This window comes from Salvelinus namaycush, chromosome 10 (genome assembly GCF_016432855.1).
Source record: "Salvelinus namaycush isolate Seneca chromosome 10, SaNama_1.0, whole genome shotgun sequence".
NCBI classification, from domain to species: domain Eukaryota; kingdom Metazoa; phylum Chordata; class Actinopteri; order Salmoniformes; family Salmonidae; genus Salvelinus; species Salvelinus namaycush.
Genome location: NC_052316.1, coordinates 48,599,565 through 48,621,354, shown reverse-complemented (window position 1 = coordinate 48,621,354; position 21,790 = coordinate 48,599,565). Strand labels below are relative to the sequence as shown.

The 21,790-nt window shown below is 41.3% G+C and overlaps 1 protein-coding gene across 1 annotated transcript in view; it reads left to right on the top strand.

The window, feature by feature from the left end:
* The first annotated feature begins 2,707 nt into the window (after positions 1–2,707).
* lmo4b (LIM domain only 4b) overlaps positions 2,708–21,790 on the top strand; it is a 34,960-nt gene continuing 15,877 nt past the window's right edge. Inside the window, exons 1-3 of the mRNA XM_039001787.1 lie at positions 2,708–2,943; positions 20,575–20,671; positions 21,605–21,760. Of these exons, the coding sequence (XP_038857715.1) occupies positions 2,708–2,943; positions 20,575–20,671; positions 21,605–21,760 (489 nt within the window). The remainder of the gene's footprint in view (positions 2,944–20,574; positions 20,672–21,604; positions 21,761–21,790) is intronic.

The following is a 21,790-nucleotide window of genomic DNA, read 5'->3' as shown; positions in this document are numbered from 1 at the left end:
GTTGCCTCGTTGGTGAGGACGAGGTGTGGTTTACATGTGGCTGATCACGTGACCCCCGAGAAAACAGCGTAATTTAACACTACTTTAATTACCTTGTTACAACACTGGCCTCTCTGTTGACCAGGAATTCAAATGTAGGCTAATTGAAAATTCAGTTGGTTCAACTTCACATGTATAGGCCTATTTTGTAGCTTGGCTGCCAAAATGCTGCTTTGGACAAAAATTAAGTAGTGACTGCGTTGTAAATTGGCCATTATAAAACTTTTGCTAGAAGTATATTTAAAATAAATGTAAGTCTTATCTCAATAATAAGCACACTTTTAGTTGAAATGTAAAATTATTGACCATTTTCGTGTGAGAAGAATACTTATAGTTTCAATATGAGCTGCCATAAACCGCAATGTTTCAATATGAGCTGCCATAAACCGCAATGTTTCAAAATGAGCTGCCATAAACCGCGATGTTTCAATATGAGCTGCCATAAACCGCGATGTCTCAATATGAGCTGCCATAAACCGCAATGTCTCAATATGAGCTGCCATAAACCGCAATGTCTCAATATGAGCTGCCATAAACCGCAATGTTTCAATATGAGCTGCCTTAAACCGCAATGTTTCAATATGAGCTGCCATAAACCGCAATGTCTCAATATGAGCTGCCATAAACCGCAATGTTACAATATGAGCTGCCATAAACCGTAATGTTTCAATATGAGCTGCCATAAACCGCAATGTCTCAATATGAGCTGCCATAAACCGTAATGTTTCAATATGAGCTGCCATAAACCGCAATGTCTCAATATGAGCTGCCATAAACCGCAATGTCTCAATATGAGCTGCCATAAACCGTAATGTTTCAATATGAGCTGCCATAAACCGCAATGTCTCAATATGAGCTGCCATAAACCGCAATGTTACAATATGAGCTGCCATAAACCGTAATGTTTCAATATGAGCTGCCATAAACCGCAATGTCTCAATATGAGCTGCCATAAACCGTAATGTTTCAATATGAGCTGCCATAAACCGCAATGTCTCAATATGAGCTGCCATAAACCGCAATGTCTCAATATGAGCTGCCATAAACCGTAATGTTTCAATATGAGCTGCCATAAACCGCAATGTGCACTGTGTCAGACAACAATCCTTTAGTTAACAATCCCTGAAAACCCCATCTGAAACTTCTGAGTGCTGTCTTACAGGTTGTAGAAAAGTGAATTCCTGCACACAACAAAATATGACCTATAACCTCTGCATGTTTATTGTTTTGTTGTTTCGGTCAGCAACCTTTTTCTTGTCTTAATATGTTCCAGGTGTCACCACCTGTCAGTCACCACCTCATAGTCACCACCTCACAGTCACCACCTGTCAGTCACCACCTGTCAGTCACCACCTCATAGTCACCACCTCACAGTCACCACCTGTCAGTCACCACCTCATAGTCACCACCTCACAGTCACCATCTGTTAGTCACCACCTGTCAGTCACCACCTCATAGTCACCACCTCACAGTCACCATCTGTTAGTCACCACCTGTCAGTCACCACCTCATAGTCACCACCTCACAGTCACCATCTGTTAGTCACCACCTGTCAGTCACCACCTCATAGTCACCACCTCACAGTCACCATCTGTTAGTCACCACCTGTCAGTCACCACCTCATAGTCACCATCTGTTAGTCACCACCTGTCAGTCACCACCTCATAGTCACCACCTCACAGTCACCATCTGTTAGTCACCACCTGTCAGTCACCACCTCATAGTCACCACCTGTCAGTCACCACCTCATAGTCACCATCTCACAGTGACCATCTGTTAGTCACCACCTGTCAGTCACCACCTCATAGTCACCACCTGTCAGTCACCACCTCATAGTCACCATCTGTTAGTCACCACCTGTCAGTCACCACCTCATAGTCACCACCTCATAGTCACCATCTGTTAGTCACCACCTGTCAGTCACCACCTCATAGTCACCACCTCACAGTCACCATCTGTTAGTCACCACCTGTCAGTCACCACCTCATAGTCACCACCTCACAGTCACCATCTGTTAGTCACCACCTGTCAGTCACCCCCTCATAGTCACCACCTCACAGTCACCATCTGTTAGTCACCACCTGTCAGTCACCACCTCATAGTCACCACCTCACAGTCACCATCTGTTAGTCACCACCTGTCAGTCACCACCTCATAGTCACCACCTCACAGTCACCACCTCATAGTCACCATCTGTTAGTCACCACCTGTCAGTCACCACCTCATAGTCACCACCTCACAGTCACCATCTGTTAGTCACCACCTGTCAGTCACCACCTCATAGTCACCACCTCACAGTCACCATCTGTTAGTCACCACCTGTCAGTCACCCCCTCATAGTCACCACCTCACAGTCACCATCTGTTAGTCACCACCTGTCAGTCACCACCGCATAGTCACCACCTCACAGTCACCACCTGTCAGTCACCACCTGTCAGTCACCACCTCATAGTCACCACCTCACAGTCACCACCTGTCAGTCACCACCTGTCAGTCACCACCAGTCTCATAACAACTTTCTTAATCTCTTGTGTTTTTTCTTCATAACCAGGAACAATGCATCAAAATCAATACTAACAGGAATCCTTATCGCTTCTGTATTTCTTAACCAGTGACCAATACTGATGTCAACATGTTTGTCTCTCTTGTTATTTCTTCACCAGGGACCATGGTGAATCCTGGAGGTAGCAGCCAGCCCCCTCCGGTGGGAGCAGGGTCCCTGTCCTGGAAGAGGTGTGCGGGCTGCGGGGGGAAGATCGCTGACCGCTTCCTTCTCTATACCATGGACAGCTACTGGCACAGCCGATGCCTTAAGTGCTCCTGCTGCCAGGCCCAGCTGGGGGAGATAGGCACCTCCTGTTACACCAAGAGCGGCATGATCCTCTGCAGAAACGACTACATCAGGTGAGACTGGCGGGGCCTGCTGGGAGTGTGTGTGAGTATGTGTATTAACATCGGTTGAGGGCTCGGGCACAGGCGGCTGTGTGTGTGTGTGTGTGTGTGTGTGTGTGTGTGTGTGTGTGTGTGTGTGTGTGTGTGTGTGTGTGTGTGTGTGTGTGTGTGTGTGTGTGTGTGTGTGTGTGTGTGTGTGTGTGTGTGTGTGTGTGTTTTGTTGTTGCGCGTGTGAATTGTGCAGATCACCCTTCAGCGAGGGTGCATACAGGTAACATGTGTGGGTGTTTGTGTGTGTGTGTGTTTCTGTCTGTTTGGGTGCTTTGGTCTGTTTGCGTGTGTGTATTGTGCGGTACAGATCTGCCCTCAAGCCGTAACATACTGTATATCATTTTATATTCTGGAATGACAACTTGTATCGATGGATCTATGTCCCACATTAATTTCCTGACAAAAAAAGGATGTTACTGTCATGAAAAATAAAGGTGACGCCCTGGTTTAAAGGGGACGCCCTGGTTTAAAGGGGACGCCCTGTTTTAAAGGGGACGCCCTGGTTTAAAGGGGACGCCTTGGTTTAAATGGGACGCCCTGGTTTAAAGGGGACGCCCTGGTTTAAAGGGGACGCCTTGGTTTAAAGGGGACGCCTTGGTTTAAAGGGGACGCCTTGGTTTAAAGGGGACGCCCTGGTTTAAAGGGGACGCCCTGGTTTAAAGGGGACGCCTTGGTTTAAAGGGGACGCCTTGGTTTAAATGGGACGCCTTGTTTTAAATGGGACGCCTTGGTTTAAATGGGACGCCTTGGTTTAAATGGGACGCCTTGATTTAAAGGGGACGCCTTGATTTAAAGGGGACACCTTGGTTTAAAGGGGACGCCTTGGTTTAAAGGGGACGCCTTGGTTTAAAGGGGACGCCTTGGTTTAAAGGGGACGCCTTGGTTTAAAGGGGACGCCTTGGATTAAAGGGGACGCCTTGGTTTAAATGGGACGCCTTGGTTTAAAGGGGACGCCTTGGTTTAAATGGGACGCCTTGGTTTAAAGGGGACGCCTTGGGTTAAAGGGGACGCCTTGGTTTAAAGGGGACGCCTTGGTTTAAAGGGGACGCCCTGGTTTAAAGGGGACGCCTTGGTTTAAAGGGGACGCCTTGGTTTAAAGGGGACGCCTTGGTTTAAAGGGGACACCTTGGTTTAAAGGGGACGCCTTGGTTTAAATGGGACGCCTTGGTTTAAAGGGGACGCCTTGGGTTAAAGGGGACGCCTTGGTTTAAAGGGGACGCCTTGGTTTAAAGGGGACGCCCTGGTTTAAAGGGGACGCCTTGGTTTAAAGGGGATGTCTTGGTTTAAAGGGGACGCCTTGGTTTAAAGGGGACGCCTTGGTTTAAAGGGGACACCTTGGTTTAAAGGGGACGCCTTGGTTTAAAGGGGACGCCTTGGTTTCCGGGACAATAGAAAATAAAGGAGAACAGCGTGTTGCTAGGTAGGAAAAGTGCACCTTATGTATTCTTCTATCAAGATGTAGAATTAATTAAGTCATGGATATGACATGAAGGAGTTGTAGAAATATGGTACAGGCTATATAACGATGTATGGAAGCATGGAATGTATTTTCCATTCAGAATATTGAGAACATGTGTCTCAAATTCACCCGACGTCGGGGCCTTGTTTAAAAGTCTCTCCTCGTTGAATTCTCTCGGTTACTATTCTTAAAACGAGGTCAAACTGACTTGCTGGCATGTTGACAGAGAACAAGACGAAAAACAGTATTTTTCTAATAGAACATCTGCACGTCTGTTTGTTCATCGTGCCATTTTTCATCAAGCAGCAAAAGGTGGGAGCCTGGCTAAGGGCTGTGTTCCCCAGGGTTTTGTATTTGCTTTACGAGATGCTAGGAGAGACTATACAGGACAGGCATAGGTGACCTTTTAACACTGGGGGAATTTAAAAGGGTTTCTCATCCTGTTTGGCAAGTTTGTGTATCAGAAAAGAGATAATTTAATTAACAAAGAGGGTCTTTTTAAATATTTATATAAAGTGTGTGGGACACTTAACCAGCTAGCGCTTGATGACGGCAGGCGGTCTCATTCTGCTAATGCGGAATCGCCTGATTTGACAGCCTGATCGTTCAACAATTTGACCTTGCGAAGAAGAGCCAAAACGCTCAGTGGGCAGAGACACAGTGTAATGCAAGGATCAGGAGAACATTTCTCATAATAGACCACAATAAAATAACAAGAGTTGATTAAGTAGATGTGTCTTAGCAATACTTTTAGCTTCAGACTGTGTCACACCACTTAACAAAAAAAGTATATATATATATATATATATATATTACAGACTATTGCCAAACAGTAAACATAGTTTGTTATTTATTTTTATTTTGATAAATATTTATTGTAATAAGAGGTATTTTCTGATATTGTTTGTCTTACAGAAATGGACAGTTAAATGTGCAAAGATTTAGTTTTTCAGTGATCATATATGCCTATAATCTGAACGCTCTAAATATACTGTACTGCTAGTAATTGAGTTAATACTCAGTAACATGCTGCTGCTACTTATCAACACAGGCAGGTATATACAAACACTATACACACTATAGACCATACTATACACGTACTATATTACACTGTACTACACACCGTACTATAAAACACAATACTATACACCGTACTATATTACGCTGTGCTATACACTGTAGTGTAATACACCATACTATAATACCCTGTACAATAATACACCATACTGTACACCGTACTATAATACACTGTACTGTAATACACTGTACTATAATACACTGTACTATACACCATACTATAATACATCATACTATACATTGTACTATAATACACTGTACTTTACACTATACTACTCACCATAATATTATACCCTGTACTATACACCGTACTATAATACATCATGCTATACATTGTACTATAATACACTGTACTTTACACTATACTATTATACACCGTACCATAATACACCATACTATTATACACTGTACTATACACCGTACTGTAATATACTATAATACACTTACTATATGCCGTACTATAGACCATACTATAATACAATGTACTATAATACACCATGATATAATACAATGTGCTATACACCATACAATAATAAATGTACTATACAATGTACTATACTACACCGTACTATAATACACCATACTATACACCATACTATGCACTATATTATAATACACTATAATATACAATGTACTATACTACCCTGTAATATACATATACTATAATACACTACTATACACGGTACTATAATACACAGTACTATAATACACGATACTATAATACATTGTACTATAATACACCATACTATAATACACTGTAATATACACTGTACTAATATACATCATACTATACTACACCATACTATACACCATACTATAATACACTGTACTAAACACCATGCTATAATACACCGTGCTATATATCGTACTATAATGTACCATAATATAATACACCATAATATATACCATATTATAATACACTGTACTTTACACCGTACTATACACTATACTACAAAACATACTATAATACATAATACTATACACAGTACTATACACCATAATATAATACACCGTATTATAATACACCATACTGTAATAAATCAAATCAATTGTTTTTGGTCACATACACATGGTTAGCAGATGTAAATGCAAGTGTAGCGAAATGCTTGTGCTTCTAGTTCCGACCGTGAAGTAATATCTATCAAGTAATCTAACAATTTCACAACAACTACCTCATACACACAAGTGTAAAGGGATGAATAAGAATATGTACATATAAATATATGAATGAGCGATGGCCGTGCAGCATAGGCAAGATGCAGTAGATGGTATAGAGTACAGTATACAGATATGAGATGAGTAATGTAGGGTATGTAAACATCATATAACGTGGCATTGTTTAAAGTGACTTGTAATACATTTATTACATCCAATTTTTAATTATTAAAGTGGCTAGAGATTTGAGTCAGTATGTTGGCAGCAGCCACTCAATGTTAGTGATGGCTGTTTAACAGTATGATGGCCTTGAGATAGAAGCTGTTTTTCAGTCTCTCGGTCCCAGCTTTGATGCACCTGTACTGACCTCGCCTTCTGGATGATAGCGGGGTGAACAGGCAGTGGCTCGGGTGGTTGTTGTCCTTGATGATCTTTTTGGCCTTCCTGTGCCATCGGGTGGTGTAGGTGTCCTGGAGAGCAGGTAAAACACCATACTATACACCATACTATAATACACCATACTATACACCGTACTATAATACACCGTACTATAATACACCGTACTATAATACACCATACTATACACCATACTATAATACACCATACTATAATACACTATACTATAATACACCATACTATACACCATACTATAATACACCATACTATACACCGTACTATAATACACCATACTATAATACGCCGTACTATAATACACCATACTATAATACACCATACTATAATACACCATACTATAATACACCATACTATACACCATACTATAATACACCATACTATACACCATACTATAATACACCATACTATAATACACCATACTATAATACACCATACTATAATACACCATACTATAATACACCATACTATAATACACCATACTATAATACACTATACTATAATACACCATACTATACACCATACTATAATACACCATACTATACACCGTACTATAATACACCATACTATAATACGCCGTACTATAATACACCATACTATAATACACCATACTATAATACACCATACTATACACCATACTATAATACACCATACTATAATACACCATACTATAATACACCATACTATACACCGTACTATAATACACCGTACTATAATACACCGTACTATAATACACCATACTATACACCATACTATAATACACCATACTATAATACACTATACTATAATACACCATACTGTAATACACCATACTATAATGCGCCATACACCATACTATACACCATACTGTAATACACCATACTATAATACACCATACTATACACCATACTGTAATACACCATACTATAATACACCATACTATACACCATACTATAATACACCATACTATAATGCACCATACACCATACTATAATACACCATACTATAATACACCGTGCTGTAATACACCATACTGTGATACCCTGTACAATAATACACCATACTGTACACCGTGCTATAATACACTGTACTATAATACACCATACTATAATACACCATACTATAATACACCATACTATACACCGTACTATAATACACCATGCTATAATACACAATACTATACACCATACTATACACCATACTATAATACACCGTACTATAATACACCGTACTATAATACACCATACTATACACCATACTATAATACACCATACACCATACTATACACCATACTATAATACACCATACTATAATACACTGTACTATAATACACCGTACTGTAATACACCATACTATAATACACTGTACTATACACCGTACTATAATACACAATTTATAATACATCATACTATACACTGTACTATGCACCATACTATAATACACTGTACTATACGCCATACTATAATACACCATACCATACACCATACTATAATACAATGTACTATAATACACCGTACTGTAATACACCGTACAATAATACACTGTACTATACACCATACTATAATGCACCATGCACCATACTATAATACACCGTACTGTAATACACCGTACTGTAATACACCGTACTATACACCATACTATAATACACCATACTATAATGCACCATACTTTAATGCACCGTACTATAATACACCATACTATAATGCACCATACTTTAATACGCCGTACTATAATGCACCATACTATAATACACCATACTATAATACGCCGTACTATAATACACCATACTATAATACACCATACTATAATACACCATTTATAATACATCATACTATACACTGTACTATGTACCATGCTATAATACACTGTACTGTACAACTTACTATAATACACCATGCTATACACTGTACTATATTACACCGTACTATAATACACCGTACTATAATACACTAAACTATAAACCATACTATAATACACCATACTATACAGCATACTATAATAAACTGTACTATACATCACACTATTATACACCATATTAAACACACCATACTATACATCATCTGTAATACACTGTACTGTACACCATACTATACACCATTCTATACTCCATTCTGTAATACATTGTACAATATATCGTACTATACATCATATTATAATACACATAATATACACCGTAATGTACACTGTACTATATACTGTGTTATAATACACTGTACTATAATACACCATACTATAATACACCGTATTTTAATACATATACTATACACTGTACTATATACCGTACTATACACCATAATATAATACACCGTACTATACACTGTACTATATACTGCTCTATAATACACCGTACAATAATGGACCACACTATAGACTATACTATATCACACCCTACTATAATACACCATACTATACACCATGCTATGTACTGTACTATAATACACAATACTGTATACTGTACTATACACCATACTATACACCATACTAGAATCCATCAAACTTGAATACACCATATTGTACACCATACTATACACCGTACTATAATAGACTTTACTATGCACCATATTATAACACACCGTACTATAATGCACCATACTGTAATACACTGTACTATAATACACCATACTGTAATACACTGTACACCATACGGCAGGTAAGCAGGTAGCCTAGTGGTTAGAGCGTTAGACTAGTAACCGAAAGGTTGCAAGATCGAATCCCTGAGTTGACAAGTTAAAAATCTGTTGTTCTGCCCCTGAACAAGGCAGTTAACCCACTGTTCCTAGGCTGTCATTGAAAATAAGAATTTGTTCTTAACTGACTTGCCTACTTAAATACCAAGCACCATACTATAATGCACCATACTATAATACACCATACTATAATACACCATGCTATACACCATACTATAATACACCATACTATAATACACCATAATATAATACACCCTTCTATAATGCACCATACTATACACCATAATATAATACACCATATTATACACCATAATATAATACACCATACTATAATACACCATATTATACACCATAATATAATACACCATACTATACTACTCCATACTGGGCACCATAATATAATACACCATACTATACACCATAATATACTATACTATACACCATAATATAATACACCATACTATAATACACTACTATAATACACCATTCTATAATACACCATAATAAAATATACTGTACTATACACCATACTATAATACACCATACTATACACCATAATATAATACACCATACTATAATACACCATACTATACACCATAATATAATACACCATACTATAATACACCATACTGTGTACCATAATATAATACACCATAATATAATATACTATACACCATAATATAATACACCATAATATAATACACCATACTATAATACACTACTATTATACACCATTCTATAATACACCATACTAAAATATACTGTACTATACACCATACTATAATACACCATACTATACACCATAATATAATACACCATACTATAATACACCATACTATACACCATAATATAATACACCATACTATAATACACCATACTATAATACACCATAATATAATACACCCTTCTATAATGCACCATCCTATACACCATACTATAATACACCATACTATACACCATAATATAATACACCGTACTATAATACACTACTATAATACACTGTACTATAATACACCATACTATACACCATAATATAATACACCATACTATAATACTCCATACTGGGCATCATAATATAATACACCATTCTATACACCATAATATACTATACTATACACCATAATATAATACACCATACTATAATACACTACTATAATACACCTTTCTATAATACACCATACTAAAATATACTGTACTATACACCATACTATAATACACCATACTATACACCATAATATAATACACCATACTATACACCATAATATAATACACCATACTATAATACACCATACTGTGTACCATAATATAATACACCATAATATACTATACACCATAATATAATACACCATAATATAATACACCATACTATAATACACTACTATTATACACCATTCTATAATACACCATACTAAAATATACTGTACTATACACCATACTATAATACACCATACTATACACCATAATATAATACACCATACTATAATACACCATACTATACACCATAATATAATACACCATACTATAATACACCATACTGTGTACCATAATATAATATACTATACACCATAATATAATACACCATAATATAATACACCATACTATAATACACTACTATTATACACCATTCTATAATACACCACACTAAAATACACTGTACTATACACCATACTAAAATACACTGTACTATACACCATACTATAAAACACCATACTATAATACACCATACTATAAAACACCATACTATAATACACCGTACTGTAATACACCATACTATAATACACCATACTATAATACACTGTACTATACACCATACTATAATACACCATACTATAAAACACCGTGCTATAATACACCATACTATACACCATACTATAAAACACCGTACTATAATACACCATACTATAATACACCATACTATACACCATAATATAATACACCATACTATACACCATAATATAATACGCCGTACTATAATACACTATACTATAATACACTACTATAATACACCATGCTATAATACACCACACTATAACACACCATACTACAATACACAACTATAATACACTATACTATAATTCACTACTATAGTACACCATACTATAATACACCACTATAATACACCACTATAATACACCACTATAATACACCTGTATAATACACTACTATAATACACCATACTATACACCATACTATAAAACACCGTACTATAATACACCATACTATAATACACCATACTATACACCATAATATAATACACCATACTATAATACACCATACTATACACCATAATATAATACGCCGTACTATAATACACTATACTATACACCATACTATACACCATACTATAATACACCATGCTATAATACACCACACTATAACACACCATACTACAATACACAACTATAATACACCATAATATAATACACTATACTATAATTCACTACTATAGTACACCATACTATAATACACTACTATAATACACCATACTATAAAACACCGTACTATAATACACCATACTATAATACACTATACTATACACCATACTATAATACACCATACTATAAAACACCGTACTATAATACACCATACTATAATACACCATACTATACACCATAATATAATATGCCGTACTATAATACACTACACTATAATACACCACTATAATACACCACTATAATACACCACTATAATACACCACTACAATACACCACTATAATACACCACTATAATACACCACTATAATACACCACTATAATACACCACTATAATACACCACTATAATACACCACTATAATACACCACTATAATACACTATACTTTAATACACTACTATAATACACCATACTATAATACACCATGTTATAATGCACCGTACTATACTACACCATACTTTAATGCACCATACTTTAATGCACCATACTTTAATGCACCGTACTATAATACACCATACTTTAATGCACCATACTTTAATGCACCGTACTATAATACACCATACTTTAATGCACCATACTTTAATACACAATACTATAATGCACCATACTATAATACACCTTACTATACACCGTAAACAGACCTCCAGGGATGATGAGGGCCTGTGTCTCTCCTCTCCCCACCTAGCTCCTCATCAACAAGGATCAAGTCAATGGGTCACTCCATTCATAATGGCACTACAACATAATTTAAATAGAGAGGAAGGGATGGATGGAAAAGAGGACACACTTTGCCACTTGTAATGTAATGAGAGCTAGGTGGTAGAGGGGAGAGGAGCTGAAACACAGGCTTCCCAAACAGCACTCTATGCCCTTTATAGTGCACTACCACTACTTTTGACCAGAGCACTATAAAGGGAATAGGGGGCCATTGGGACAGAGTCCCTGCCTGTCTCTGCACTAGACTAGCCCTTGATTTGAGGAGAGATAAGGAAAGGAAAGCAGGTTAGAAAAAAACATCTGACAGTAAGTCCACACAATTAAAGTCTTTAATTAGAGTCCCCCTTCATTTAGCTTTAGTCCTGATGGGTTTTATCTAATGAGATCTGCTCTCAGGCTCCTCTCCTCTCCTCTCCTCTCCTCTCCTCTCCTCTCCTCTCCTCTCCTCTCCTCTCCTCTCCTCTCCTCTCCTCTCCTCTCCTCTCCTCTCTACTCCCTCCTCTTCCTCCACTCCTCTCACTCCTCCCTTTTCCTCCTCTCTACTCCCTCCTCTCCCTCCTCCCCTCTCCCTCCTCCCCTCTCCTCTCTACTCCCTCCTCTTCCTCCACTCCTCTCCCTCTTCCCCTCTTCCTCCTCTCTACTCCATCCTCTCCATCCTCTCCTCCCCTCCCCTCTCCATCCTCTCCTCCCCTTCCCTCTCCCTCCTCTCCCTCCTCCCCCTCCTCCCTCCTCCCCTCTTTCTCCTCTCTCCCCTCTCCTCTCTACTCCCCCCTCTCCTCCCCTCTCCCTCCTCTCCCTCCCCCCCCTCCTCCCCTCTCCCTCCTCCTCTTCCTCCACTCCTCTCCCTCCTCCCCTCGTCCTCCTCTCTACTCCCTCCTCTCCCTCTCCCTCCTCCCCTCTCCTCTCCTCTCTACTCCCTCCTCTTCCTCCACTCCTCTCCCTCCTCCCCTCTTCCTCATCTCTACTCCCTCCTCTCCCTCCCCCCTCTCCCTCCTCTCCATCCTCTCTACTCCCTCCTCTCCACTCCCTCCTCTCTACTCCCTCCTCCCCTCTCCCTCCTCTCTACTCCCTCCAATCCCTCCTCTCTACTCCCTCCTCTCCCTCTCCCTCCTCTCCTTCCTCCCTCCTCTCTACTTCCAATGACGTGTCCACACATCTAACAAACAAAACATTTAATTAACCAAATTGGCTTTTGAGAGAGCGAGAGAGAGATGGAGATAGAGAAAGGGGTAGAACGAAAGAGAGAGAGAATAGGGGGGATTATTGTGAAGGCCAGTTTTTTCTGGGTCTCAGTTTTTTCTGGGTCTCATCTTGTAATGGATTATTAAATTGCTCTTGCAGTATAAATAATGGAGTTATATCTCTTACTTTTATTAATAAAGCTGATGTGAAAACCGCTCCACATTGATCGTGACGCATGAGTGAAAATGCATCACATTACTTCTAATGGGAGACGTGCCTGACCTGAGATGATACCCATTCACCATCAATCACACAGGAAGACACACCACAAACACTGTGTATAGGGCCAAACGCTGTCACTCTGTAGGGCTGTCAGGGTACATTGCAACCTATCCCCTGTATAGTGCACTACTTATGACCAGGGCCCATGACACCCTATTCCCCTCAAACTCAACTGCGGACCTCCAAGACAGTTACACTGCATTTTTTTTATTTTTTACATTGTTCCCCTCTAATCAGGGACTGATTTAGATCTGGGATACCAGGTGTGGGCAATTAATAGTCAGGTAGAACAGAAAACCAGCAGGAACTCGTAGGTTAAGAGTTGAATACCCCCTGCCCCCTGCCCTATTCTCTATGTAGTACATTACATTTGACCAGGACCCATAGACCTCTTTTGCTCTCTGGTCAAAAGTCGTGCTGTATATATATATAGGGAGGGATTAAGGTACATTTAAGGTATCCGTTTGTCTCTGTCTGTGTAAAATAACCTCCCAATACAGCTTTCACCAGCTTTACTTACTGTCGTGTTTAAATCAGAGGTGCTATTATTTGTGTGGGTTGGTTTCAGTGAAGAGAGAGAGAGAAATAATTAATTTATCTAGCGTAGCAATCGTGTCGGCTGGATTTGGACGTAAAATGAACACTGTCCCTTTAATTTGAATAGAGACAAGGTAATTAAATGGCACTTTTCTAGTAGAATGTGCTGCTAGGTAAATGTAATAGTTGGTTCTTTAATATCACTTTGAAGTCTGCAGCACTATGACAGCAACAGGAACATGTGAAGTATTAGGGAAAGAACCGGGATTTCAGAAATTAATTAAATCGCATGCAATTTAGGCAAAACGTTTATCTTGATTTGTCATAACAGAATTAATTCAAGGCCTTCAATTCACCAGGGGCCAGATCTGTTACTCTAAATTAACCAAGTGTAATTGGCTGATCCCCCCCCCCCCCCCCGTCACCACCTCCCTCCCCCCCCTCCTCTCTCCTCCCCCCTCCCCTCTCCTCTCAACACCTCCCCCCTCCCAACCTCTCTCACTCTAATACAGCTCTTGTCATTATGTAAAGCCCTGTTTAAGTATCAATATGGCCTTAGTGCTTTTAAGGTGCTTTGGCTGACGATGTAGAGAGGCATTTTTTAATGGACTATGACGCGGAAATCATTGTTGTGTGGTTATTTCACCGCTGCTTCAAAAAGCCTCAGCGAGCGAGCGGCGGAACGAGGCTATGCATTTGCCAGACAGCCTAACAACACAACAAGCTGCGATGCTGTATTTCAGATCACCTGGCACACTCAGTCAGAGCTGAAATCCGGTAGTCTCTTATAGACAGACAGTAGACAGCACCAAATGATCTTTTAATGAAAGACATACGCTATCTTGTAGTGTCTCTTATTCCGATCACTTGCGTGGGAGGGGAACAGGGAGGGAAACACAAATAAAATCACCACATAGCCCCCCCATGGTGGTTGACAAAACCATCCTCCCATGTCATGTGATTGATTGTTCAGGCAAAGTGCTTGAAAAACAACAAAGGAACCCATTGAAAACCTCTGAACCTCTGATTTGGAGGGAAATTAACTGAAAACCAGTCATGTTGCTAACGAGTCCCCAGACCTGAATTATACTGACCTGGGGCTTCCTCATCCCCTTCTCTCCCCCTGTCCTGTCATCCTGTCCTCTCCCGTCATCCCCTTCTCTCCCCCTGTCCTCTCCCGTCATCCTCTTCTCTCCCCCTGTCCTCTCCCGTCATCCCCTTATATCCCCCTGTCCTCTCCCATCATCCCCTTCTGTCCTCTCAAGTCATCCCCTCATCTCCCCCCTGTCCTCTCCCGTCATCCCCTCATCTCCCCCCTGTCCTCTCCCGTCATCCCCTTCTCTCCCCCTGTCCTCTCCCGTCATCCCCTTCTCTCCCCCTGTCCTCTCCCGTCATCCCCTCATCTCCCCCTGTCCTCTCCGGTCATCCCCTCATCTCCCCCCTGTCCTCTCCCGTCATCCCCTTCTCTCCCCCTGTCCTCTCCCTTTATCCCCTCATCTCCCCCTGTCCTCTCCCGTCATCCCCTCATCTCCCCCTGTCCTCTCCCGTCATCCCCTTCTCTCCCCCTGTCCTCTCCCATCATCCCCTTCTCTCCCCCTGTCCTCTCCCATCATCCCCTTCTCTCCCCCTGTCCTCTCCCGTCATCCCCTCAATCTGTCCTCTCCCATCATCCCCTTCTCTCCCCCTGTCCTCTCCCATCATCCCCTTCTCTCCCCCTGTCCTCTCCCGTCATCCCCTCAATCTGTCCTCTCCCATCATCCCCTTCTCTCCCCCTGTCCTCTCCCATCATCCCCTTCTCTCCCCCTGTCCTCTCCCGTCATCCCCTCATCTCCTCTATAACCTCCACCCCAATACAGCAGCTCAATGGAAAACAGAGACCGTTAAAGTCCAAGTCCAGACTGATAGCAACTTCATTGAGCAGCCCTTTAAATCAAATACTATCAGCAGCTATCCCTGCCTGGTGATTAACCTGCTATGTATAGAGACCCAGCGATGGGGAGACGAAAGGAAAAGGAAGAATGGACGGAGGGCAGAAAAGTCTTTATTTTCTTTGTTTAAACCGCCCCTTTAAAGACATGAACACTGGCTAAATGTTGTTATACTGGGAAATACATAGATGAGAAGAGCTGTGCTGCAGTGTACGATGTTTCCTATGTGTTCAGGGTCAGAGTGAATGAGGCCTGGTAGTGTTAAACAAGATGTTAACACACAGTATTTGCACACAGCTGTAGAAACAAACAGAACAAAGTGTCATTTTCATTTCTGTTTCTATCTCACCGAGTGTTTGTTTCTTATATCCAATCAAATATGACCATTTTCCTATAACTTAGAGTGTTTTATGTGTTGTGTGTGGTTTTTTGACAACAGCACTTCCTGTTGGTGAAATGTCTCCCTGTAAGACTATAAGAACAATGGATCGGAGGATTTACAGTATCCAACTTTATTTTTTTTGTGATTGTGTTTGTCTATACACCAAACCTAATTACTTACGTCTGGAATTGAACAGCGTAGATAATATAAGAGATAACATTGTGATGCTTTTCTGTAGTGTTAAAACAAAGATATCCCTCTCCTCTTCCTACACACACACACACACGCACGCACGCACGCACGCACGCACGCACGCACGCACGCACGCACGCACGCACGCACGCACGCACGCACGCACGCACGCACGCACGCACACACACACACACACACACACACACACACACACACACACACACACACACACACACACTATGTGTACCCCAGCTAAGGCCCTGAAATGGCGGCAGTGTTGTCACAACAGTCGTCCAGCTAATTCCTTTTTGAAATGGAGTTTTGATTGAGCCCTTTCAATCGATGCCAAGACAAAATGTGTTTCTTCAGCTTCCTATTGAAAGCCATTTTAGTGGTTCCCTTTCCAATGAAGTCTCTGTCACTCTATGTCAATACATTTAACAACAACAGTCAGTCAGAGAGGGGACAGCTGAACCAGGTTAAGTACTTGGTGTCATTTGTCCACTATTTAATGAATTTGTTTGTAAAATAGGTACAGACTCCTACAAGAATATTGCTCAGAATATTCCTAATGAATAACATCATTCATCTCATTTAATTTTAGAATAATTTGTAAGAGTTCAAGAATAAACGATCACAAATATATTCCTCATCTGCGATTTAGGCAGAACATCTTCATCTTCGGATCCACATACACGAATGTTAACCACTCTCCCCTCCCCTCCCTCCCTCTCCTCCCTCTTTCCCCCTCTCTCTATCCCTCTCTCTATCCTTCCTTCCTCCTCTCTCTCGTCCTCTCCCCTCCCTTCCTCGCCCCCTCTCTCCCCTCCCCTCCCCTCCCTCCCTCCCTCTTTCCCCCTCTCTCTATCCCTCTCTCTATCCTTCCTTCCTCCTCTCTCCCGTCCTCTCCCCTCCCTTCCTCGCCCCCTCTCTCCCCTCCCCTCCCCTCCCTCCCTCCCTCTTTCCCCCTCTCTCTATCCCTCTCTCTATCCTTCCTGCCTCCTCTCTCCCGTCCTCTCCCCTCCCTTCCTCGCCCCCTCTCTCCCCTCCCCTCCCTCTTTCCCCCTCTCTCTATCCCTCTCTCTATCCTTCCTTCCTCCTCTCTCCCGTCCTCTCCCCTCCCTTCCTCGCCCCCTCTCTCCCCTCCCCTCCCCTCCCTCCCTCTCTCTATCCCTCTCTCTATCCTTCCTGCCTCCTCTCTCCCGTCCTCTCCCCTCCCTTCCTCGCCCCCTCTCTCCCCTCCCCTCCCCTCCCCTCCCCTCCCCTCCCCTCCCCTCCCCTCCCTCCCTCTTTCCCCCTCTCTCTATCCCTCTCTCTATCCTTCCCTCCTCCTCTCTCCCGTCCTCTCCCGTCCTCTCCCCTCCCTTCCTCGCCCCCTCTCTCCCCTCCCCTCCCCTCCCTCCCTCTCCTCCCTCTTTCCCCCCCCCCTCTCTCTCCTGAGCATGTCAGATGCTGTGGTCTTATTTGATTGCATAAGTGCAGTGATAGAGCAAACACCCGGTGAGATATGATGACAAATGGGGCCAGATCCCAGTAAATTACTTTCTGCTCAAATCGAAATTTCATTCAGTTTGTTGCTCGGCGAGATGAAGTAATCTAAATTGTGGACTCAGAAGGCAGATAGAAGGGAAGTTGGAGCAAGCATTTCATTATCAAGAGAGGGAGAGAGAGATGAGAAGAGAGAGAGAGAAGGAGCGCGAGAGAGAGAGAGAAGGAGCAAGAGCGAAAGAGGGAGAGAGACAGACAGACAGACAGAGAGAGGGAGAGAGAAAGGGAGAGGGAGAAAGAGCGAGAGAGAGAGAGAGAAGGAGCGAGAGAGGGAGAGGGAAAGAGAGTGACAGACAGACAGAGAGAGAGGAAGAGAGAGACAGACAGAGAGAGAGAGAGAAAGAGTGGCGAGGTTAGGGACGAAAGAGATGAGCAGAAGCAAATCCAAAGTGTTGACACCATGATTGAAAAGGTTAACCCATGCACATTATATATCAACCCCAGTAGCTGCAGGTTTCTAATGGAAACCCGGCTACTGACAGAGCATTCTACCCAAGTCCTAATGGCAAAAGCACTATGTCTCCGCCTAGATGTACAATCAAATCCTCTTAGAGGCCCTGATTGCTTATGTTCCTAGTTATTATCAGGAAGCAAGAAAAATGCCCTGCGAAAGGTAATAAATAGTTAGAGTCGCTAGAAGCTTCTGGAGAGCAGGCGGGCAGAGTAGCAGGAGGTTTTATTTGGTTTCCTAGTATTCCTATGTTTTTTTTTATTACATAAATATCAATTTTGTTGGGTGTGTGTGTGTCCGTCATTGCCTTTTCCATGAGGCTCGAAGTCATTTAAATCCTGGCATAGTGGGAATAAATGTCACACAGGAAAACATATCAGAACTCTGAATACATTTTTGCAACATGGTACTCTGTTAATATCTACATCAGATTACAGCCAAAACATGATTATTATTATTGCATTTTATATGGGAGTTTTACACTGCTTCCTTTCAATTCTCCCCAGTTCAGTAGGGCCTTACATCTATGGAGTAAAACGGATTGGAATTTACAGGTGAATTTACAGGGAATTTACAGGTGAATTTACAGGTGAATTTACAGGTGAATTTACAGGTGAATTTACAGGGAATTTACAGGTGAATTTACAGGTGAATTTACAGGTGAATTTACAGGTGAATGTACAGTTGAATTTACAGGGAATTTACAGGTGAATTTACAGGTGAATTTACAGGTGAATTTACAGGTGAATTTACAGGTGAATGTACAGGTGAATTTACAGGTGAATGTACAGGTGAATTTACAGGTGAATTTACAGGTGAATGTACAGGTGAATTTACAGGGAATTTACAGGTGAATGTACAGGTGAATTTACAGGGAATTTACAGGTGAATTTACAGGTGAATGTACAGGTGAATTTACAGGGAATTTACAGGTGAATTTACAGGTGAATGTACAGGTGAATTTACAGGTGAATGTACAGGTGAATTTACAGGTGAATGTACAGGTGAATTTACAGGGAATTTACAGGTGAATTTACAGGTGAATGTACAGGTGAATTTACAGTTGAATTTACAGGTGAATTTACAGGTGAATGTACAGGTGAATGTACACGTGAATTTACAGGTAAACGTGATGTTAATGGTTGTATTTCTAATGTGTCTTCTCTCCTCTAGGTTATTTGGGAACAGTGGGGCATGCAGTGCTTGTGGCCAGTCCATTCCAGCCAGTGAACTGGTCATGAGGGCACAAGGCAATGTGTACCATCTCAAGGTGAGCCCTCTCTCTAACCTCTAACCTCTGACCTCCTTTAACACCTAACCTGGGTCATGTTCTTTAGGACATGCAAAACATTTTAAAGCGTTATGCAACAGGGGAAAACAAAACAAAAATAGATAATATCTTATTGGAGAAATCCACACGGTGTCTTTGATGTCTAATGACCCCTGACCTCAGATAACTCTGATAGAAATCCCACAGCAGTATCATATATCCATTATCAGCATTAGCGTTTTAAAACTGTGAACCTACTTCTAGTCACTTGGTAACTTTAGGGGCTTATATATAAGTGAATCATTAGTGTACGCCTACTAGGTTAGGTGGTATAAGAGAGCCCATAGGGATGTGTTTAAAACCCTTTAGACGCTGTTTATCACATGGCCTTTAGTTGTGTTGCACGACCACTGTTTGGGTTGGTTAAGACACCCTTTATGAATTAATAATCAGGAGTTATTTATAGATATAAAGTGGAATGAGCTTTACTATAATTACTTTCCCTTGTACATTAGGTTAAATGTGTGTGTGTGTGTGTGTGTGTGTGTGTGTGTGTGTGTGTGTGTGTTAGCATGTGCTTAGTTGCTAATGTTTTTATGCATTGGTGTGTGCATGTGCAGACTTGACCGTATTGCTTGATGGGTCGTAGGGATTGAGTGGAGGTGTGCAGTTTGTGATTCTCTCTCTCTCTCTCTCTCTCTCTCTCTCTCTCTCTCTCTCTGTCTCTCTCTCTGTCTCTGTCTCTGTCTCTCTGTCTCTCTGTCTCTCTGTCTCTCTGTCTCTCTGTCTCTCTGTCTCTCTGTCTCTCTGTCTCTCTGTGTCTCTGTCTCTGTCTCTGTCTCTGTCTCTCTCTCTCTCTCTCTCTCTCTGTCTCTGTCTCTGTCTCTCTCTCTCTCTCTCTCTCTCTCTCTGTCTCTCTGTGTTCCCCCGTAGTGTTTCACGTGTTCTACCTGCCGGAACCGGCTGGTCCCAGGGGACAGGTTCCACTACATCAACGGCAGTCTGTTCTGTGAACACGACAGACCCACAGCACTCATCAATGGACATTTGAGTTCACTGCAGACAAACCCACTACTGCCCGACCAGAAGGTATGTACTGTAGGAAACACACACTGTAGG